Below are 7,286 nucleotides of genomic sequence, written 5' to 3' on the forward strand. Positions count from 1 at the left end.
AACGCTCATTTGTACATCATTCTAGACAGAAATAAATGGCCTTTTTAGAAAGTGAACCATCGATAAGGAAATGTTGGCAGTTTTCTCAAAAAATGACCCTCCCCCCTGGATCCGCCCTTGTCCCCAAAGCTCTCCTTACCGGCAACATAAGCCTTTAACTCTTCCTCTGTCAGTTCGCAGCCTTCCTTCGTCACCACAAAGGCCACCGGGCGCTCGCCCACCAGTTCATCTGGAAGCCCCACCACGCCCACGTCGCTGACCTTTGGATGGCGCACAAGAATGGCCTCGAGCTCGGCCGGAGCCACTTGGAAGCCGTTGTATTTGATCAGCTCCTTCAGGCGATCGATGATGAAGAAATAGCCTTCTTCGTCGCGGTAGCCCAAGTCGCCCGTTCTGAACCAGCCGTCGCTGGTGAAGGCTTCGCGAGTGGCCTTTGCGTTCTTGTAGTAGCCCATCAGGATGGAGGGGCCCTAAAAATCCCGGAATATGGATCTGGATGGGCGACTTTGCGTGGTTTGGGCACCTTGAAGCAGAGCTCGCCGACCTGGTTGGGGCCCAAAGAGCGGCCGCTTTGCGGATCGCGCACTTTGGCCATCAAGAAGGTCATCACTTGTCCACAGGAGCCGGATTTGAGCTGACCGATGGGCATTGAGGTGACCGCTAGACTGGTTTCGGTCATTCCATAAGCTTGTCTGCAATCCTTGCACTTCAACCTGTGGATAAACGGACTGGCTTAGTTGCAGTTTCAATGTGTTTTTTATCGCTTTTTGGCTGGCAGAACGAGTTTTTCGCAAGATGTCGATCTCTGCTTGAAACTTTGGATCTTCAGCGCAAATTGAGCCCGAAACTTGAGGGAGTTGCATTAAAAAGCCTTCGCAACCAGCGAAAGTTTCACCTTCCTCAGAGAGGGTGCAGTTGTTCAAAATTGCCCATTTTTTAGTGAAACTGCCCATCGCAGCTTTAAAATTTGTATCTGCAGCGCAAATCAAAGTGAAAAGAGCAAATTCTGCTTCACAACCAGTGAAAGGTTCAATTCGCCTCCATCGCCAGTGAGTTTTGAGTCAAAACCGCGCCCTTTTTTGTCTGAATGTTCAACCTCAACATTGTCTACTCTTCTACCCAAATGAAGCCTATACTCTGTCCCACTCTGTATATAAAATTACCTCAATTGCAGCTGTGCTTCAGTGTGGGCCTTCAAAGGAGCGCCCGCACAATAAACAGTCTCCACCGCACTCAAGTCATAATGGGCGACTTTGTCCGACTTGCTCAGAAAAATGGCCAGCGGCGGCACCAAAGTGAGAATCGTGATTCGATGGGTCTGAATCGACCTCAGAAGCACATCCTCATCGAATCGCTTGAGGCAAACAACGGTGTTGCCCATGTTCAGGCTGCTCAGAGTGACAATCAGGCCATAGGCGTGGAAAAAGGGCATCAGACCGAGCATCCGGCTCTTTCCAGCCAGTTCATTTTTTGGCGTGTAAAGTGGCTCCCTGCAAATGTTCGGTTAACCACCAGTAGGAAAATTCGCGGATGGAACATGCCTTTGATGGTTGAGGCGGACCTGGATATTCATATGGGAAAGGGCGACCCCTTTGGGCAGTCCGGTTGTTCCAGACGAGCACAGGATGAAAGCGATGGAGTTTTTCGGGTCGCCTTCCGCTGGCTTAAAACGGTTTACATCCACACTGTGATCGCCCAGTTGGGATCTGATGAATTCATCCAGACCCTCCACTCCTGGTTGCCCGCTTGCCGCATCCAGTTTTCCCTGAAACCAAAAATTATATGGGGACAATATTTTTGCGTTTCGGTCGACACGGTCGACCCCAAGATAACATTTGATCCGTTTTTTTCCAATTTTCGACGAAAAATGTCTCAACAATTTTACTATCTGTCGTATCGACCAGTATTTACGGTCTGGCAATAATAACGATATCAGTTTTATACAAAATAATAGCAATTTAAACTAAATATTTCCGATTTTACCATATCAGCAGTGATGTAAGTTGGGAAAAATTCCTCAACTAGGAACAATGTTATAACTTACATACTTGCTTCGGATCGTTATCAGGTCATAAATGATCAAAGTGTTATTTTACGTAGTTGTGGAATAATTGCGAATTGTAATCAAAATCGCTACGTTGATTATTACAATGGGGAAACGGAAAACACTCGCTGTGGGCTCGAGATGGATTAAGTCGGCAATAAGCCAAGACACCCTGTATATGTCGGCAAGACACCCTGTATATGTGTTCATACAAAAAACATTTCAATTAAAAAAAAATGCAACTGGACAGGTGAAGCTTGAGTTTTTGTACAAAATCCAGAATTAATCAATTTTTTCCATCAAGAGTCAGACGACATTAATCCCCGTTGCATTGAATCGGCCCTGGTACATCGGAGGTGTGCGACAAGAACAGACTGGTTTCTATGGCAACCGCTATGTTTTTCTCTCTCTTGACCATAGCCGAACTACGTCAGTACGATTACGAGGTGGCATGGAAACAGTCAAGCCATTTGAACAACAGCAAAAAACTTTCCAGTTTGACTTTTCGAAAAATCGACTCAGTTTTTGCTTGCCGAAAAAGTCGACTTTGACCAAAATAGATTTGAAACTGTGAAGATTTTCGGGTTATTACAAGACATTCGTTTACATGACGGCTATAGCCATCTTAATGAATAATCAGTCTTGATCGAAACTTACCAGCTTCCAAACTAGTTAAAATTTAAGGCAAGACTTACCAAAACAATTATCCTCTTGATATGAGTGTGAGGTTCTTTGAGCTGCAGGAGTTTGGGTAGAACTGCACGCGAACAGAAAACCACTTGGGGGCGACTAATGGCCAATGAATGCTCCAACTCGTAGTTCGTGTAGGAATGACTTAATGGGGCCAGAACGGCCCCATTAAACAGCGCAGCCAGCACAACTTTGAAGAAATCCAGGCAGTTTTCGCTGCTGATGGAAAAAATCGCGCTTTGGCCCTCGTAGCCGAGTTTCCTTAGAGCCGCCGCCAAGTTAACTGCCTGTTGGTGCAGGTCGCGCCAGAGGAGCGTTTGGTTGGAAAAAGCGTCGATCTGAAACATCCGAGTTTCCGATTATTCCCATTTTTCCTTAGTTAACCCGTTGCTTACCATTGCAACCCCTCCTGAAGGCATTTCCAGTAGATTCCGATGGAGGGTGAGACCGAGCAGCTCCTCAAGCAAAGGGAAAGTGGCCGGAGGGCCTTGCAAGACATGAACATTGTCTTCCTTTAGCGCACTTTCCATTATTCCAGTTTTTCACCACTCACAGATCGATTCACCGCTCGTAGTCAAGTTGGGAGCTCCAAAGTACCAAGCGCACCAAGCAATGTTACACATTTAAATAGTTTCTTCAGTTTTCTTTTCCACGTTTTTATAGCCAAACGGTGATAAGCAGGATTGTTCGTCTTATCATCACGTTGAATTCTTTTTAGTTCGAAATCGCTCAGATTCGACGGCTAGACTAGTTGAATGAAAAAATTCGCTAATATTCCAGACAGTCTTTTGGGGGACGCGAAAATTGGACAGAATTAATGCGAATCTCGTTGGGTTTCTGTGCGTATTCAAAATAAAAAATTGTGCAACTGTTGACCAGAGGTCGATATTTTTTGTTTACGAGAGATTAAAGAAGATTAATTTTTAATTATACTTACGTCTTTTTCTTACGTTCTTTTGCAATATCGGCAGATTTTTTTTTCTCCCAAACGATGGGTTTGAAAATAAATGATAAAATGTCGGAGCATTTTGCAAGACTCAGGACGGTATTTTGTTATAAGCACTGCGGTTTATGGTTGTTGAGAAAATCCCTAAAATACGGTTTAAAAAAAATTGCAACGTATCCCAAACTAACGCAGAACACGGGATGTTAAGCTCCTTTTTTAATAGATCGTGTCAAAGGGCATAGAAAAGTTGGTGTTCACTTTTCCTCTTAACTGTTTTCCAGCCAGCTTTTGCAGGTTTTCCGATTTCGGTCGATTTTTCCAATTTATTTTTTTACCTGCAAACGGAGCATTTTACCGAAAAAAATTGCTCTTGATAAAATATCGGCCATGCCACAAGTTACACACCGGCATTTTTTCCATAGTCTTCCCATAACCGATTTTCGAAAAAAAACCCAAAAACGGTGTTTGGAAAAAAAAAGAATTATCTCCAAAACGCCAAATGACCAGTGAATTCTGAGCAAATAACCGGAAAGAGGCTGTTAAGGTGCATAAAAAAGTTAAATATTCATATTTCCACTCAAGTGACTAATTAGCGAGCCTTTGAATGTTTTTCTATTTTGGACCTCAATATTTTCGCAAAGAGCCCAAATTGAAAATTTTTCACCCCGGCTTCCCCCTGGGCCTATTTGGCATTGTACATCTTCAAGCGACCGAAAAACTTCAATAAAATTAAATATTGAAGGGGATTTCGGTATTTATAAAGGATTTGCGAAAATTCAGACGCCTTAGGAGCCTGTACCCAGTACCCAGTGATCCTTTTTTGCCTCCGGTTCATCGGATTATTGTTTTCCGAAACAAACTAAACTACTTTTGAATGTGGTTTATGCATTTAAAACACCATAACAAGGCAAAACTTCGAAAACAAATTTTTAGTTTTTGAACGAAAATTTATGGGCGTCAATCCTACCCAGTTAATTTTCACAATTTATTTTTTTGCTCCCAAATTAAGTTTTTTTTCGAAAAATGTGGCTCTTGATGAAATGTGAACCATGTTGTTATCTACTCGATGATAATTTTTGCGAACGTCTCCGGCGCCCGCTGTTGGAGATAAACGCAAAAAAGAGTTAGTTATTGACGGTTTTTTGGTTCCGGGCGCAAATAAGAAATGTTTCTTTTTGACTGGCCCCAACGCTCCCACTTGAATGTGTGAATTGAGCAGAAATTGCGGGAGTTTTGTTTTAAGTAAATTTACGGTTTCTAACGTCGAAATCGGGAAAAATTCAAATTTTTACCAGCTTGGTAAACGGCAGTCCCTATGGGTGATTCTACATTCCTTAAAGACTCCTGAGTTCCAAACTGGAGCACGTAGCAACTTGAAACTCGCACAGTTCGTCGAAGACGCTTGACTCTAAGGATGCTGATTTTTTCCTGAAAAATGCTCAAAATCCCGATTTTTGCCAGCTTAGTAAATACCGATCTCAGAATGAACCGTTCCACCTGGTTCACTCAACTGCACTCTCTGATTTAAGAATTAATAACTTTCCAACCAGAGCAAGTAGCGGATTGATTGTTTTTGCAGTTCGTAGTCGATACTTACGCCCCAAGGCTCGGAAATTTACGTCAAAACTGTCCAAAATCCTGAGTTTTACTATCTTCACAAATGTTGATCTCAAAATGGAAGGTTTTACGCAACTTTTACTGCACTGTCCTCTTTAAAAATTCATAACTCTCCAACCAGAGCGTGTAGAAACTAGATTTTTCGCAGTTTGTAGAAGGCTGATTCCCAACTAAAACTCGCAAAACTTCTTAGTAGTTTTCCTGCTTCTGCAAGTTTTCCAGTGGAAAAATCGATGCAAATGTCCCGTTGCGACAGACAGCCGAAGAATTGATGAGTTGCGTTGCCTGGTGGTACTGTAGGCATCGTTTGTCTTGAGCGATGTTTTAATTATGTGATGCTAATGGAATTTTTGTTTCGGACGATTACTTATCGGCTCTATGGGCCTGTTTAATGCCTACTTAGTTACCTGCTTAGCTTCATTGACTTATTGCAGAACGGTTTGAAGGAAGCTGATGCTTGGAAGTGGTTCGGTGGCTCGCTCCGATTAACATTTCTAGATGGGAACACAAATAGCTGGTTCCAATTACAAAGCCCCGCGTAAATCTCCATTGACAGGCCATATGTTTCCCCCGGTATGATTTAGCCGTCGTAATCAATAACATTGAAGGGAAATATTCATGAAGGCGCTGAATATTCATGGAAAGATGACAGAATGAATCATGGGCAACGAACCCGGCCCGTATCAGTTCCGATCATCAGAGTTGGTGGTGGACTTTTTTCGAATCGAGCAAATTTTCCTTAAATACATAAAACAGCCTCGCGAGCTTTATGCAAAGAAGGCCCCTGTTTTCCTTGAAAGATCCCACGATTCGAATCGCTGATAGTCGGACGACTTATGTTGGGCCGTGTTCAAAAGAAGAGGAACTTTGATCGGATCAGAGTTACGACAGGAGCCGGAAAAATCCTTGTTTGCTGATCTCGGCTCCCGATTAGATTATGGGAATGCGTTCGCATGCCATTGTTCTGCACGGGCACAATTCTAGACCCCAATTTGACCCAATCCAACACCGCCTCTACCTTTTGTTTACGTACATTAATCAACACATTGCACTTATCAGCGCGAATTAATAACAATAATACGGAATACAATGTGCAAATTTGCCGACTTTTATTTATTAGTTGTCTTTCTTTGTAGCCGCTTGCGGCTTATCAGACTGCAAACCAACGCTTGATCTCGTAGTAGCCCGAGTTTTATTAATGAACGTGAACCCAAACTGGGCAACTTTACGCAAAACCCGTAATCATTTCCTACGCGAACTCCATGGTACCATCATGGGTTGTAATTAGCCCGGTAGTCGGATGGGTGCGTGATGGTTGCAAGTAATTGCCGCTTTTTACCGCTTCTTCGCCGTCATGCTACCGCATTTAACTCGCCCGCAAACATCGCTTGAAGATAAGAAGGGGGTTTTTCGCGTGTATGCCCATTTTTACCATTTCTTAAACATTTATTGACAGGTTGGCGAATGCGCCCAGTGTAGGAGTAGATGTACTTTTCTGGAACTTTTCCAGTTTTCTGTGGGTTCTGCATGCAGTGGGAGTAAATGCTCGTGCAGGATGTTTTCTTCGAGTGTGGCAACGTTTCGTTCACCTACTAGTTTCTCATCAGGAAAACAACAAACCACAAATTAGGCAGTCAGGAGGGGTTTTTCATTACAATCAGACAAGTGTTCAACTCGCGAATGAAGCTCTTTGGAGGTGATTGAATTGTGATTTTAGACACTCTGCACACAGCAACATTCTTTTTGTAGATAAGTTCGTATATTGTTGAAGCGGATTCATTTTTTTACAAACTTCTTTTTGGGTATTTCGCCCAAAAAATTTTTGTCTTTAAACGGTAAAAAAAAAGACAGAATTTCCTCACGTCTCTTATTACAGATTGATAAATAGTGCTCTTATTTCGCAATAAGAACGAATTATTTATCAAAAAGTAATCAAGAACTATCACGTAGAGGGTATCCTGCGACACACTTAGGCTCAAGCTGTAAGAG

General features: G+C 42.8%; 1 protein-coding gene across 1 annotated transcript in view; it reads right to left on the bottom strand.

Annotated features, from left to right (window-relative positions):
- LOC109541727 (luciferin 4-monooxygenase) overlaps positions 1-3,445 on the bottom strand; it is a 4,822-nt gene extending 1,377 nt beyond the window's left edge. Inside the window, exons 1-6 of the mRNA XM_019910658.2 lie at positions 3,130-3,445; positions 2,740-3,072; positions 1,542-1,765; positions 1,164-1,490; positions 524-713; positions 140-470 (exon numbers count right to left, since the gene is read on the bottom strand). Of these exons, the coding sequence (XP_019766217.1) occupies positions 140-470; positions 524-713; positions 1,164-1,490; positions 1,542-1,765; positions 2,740-3,072; positions 3,130-3,264 (1,540 nt within the window). The 5' untranslated portion in view covers positions 3,265-3,445. The remainder of the gene's footprint in view (positions 1-139; positions 471-523; positions 714-1,163; positions 1,491-1,541; positions 1,766-2,739; positions 3,073-3,129) is intronic.
- Positions 3,446-7,286: the final 3,841 nt, after the last annotated feature.

This window comes from Dendroctonus ponderosae, unplaced genomic scaffold (genome assembly GCF_020466585.1).
Source record: "Dendroctonus ponderosae isolate FM_Combo_2020 unplaced genomic scaffold, Dpon_F_20191213v2 Dpon_F_20191213_9, whole genome shotgun sequence".
NCBI classification, from domain to species: domain Eukaryota; kingdom Metazoa; phylum Arthropoda; class Insecta; order Coleoptera; family Curculionidae; genus Dendroctonus; species Dendroctonus ponderosae.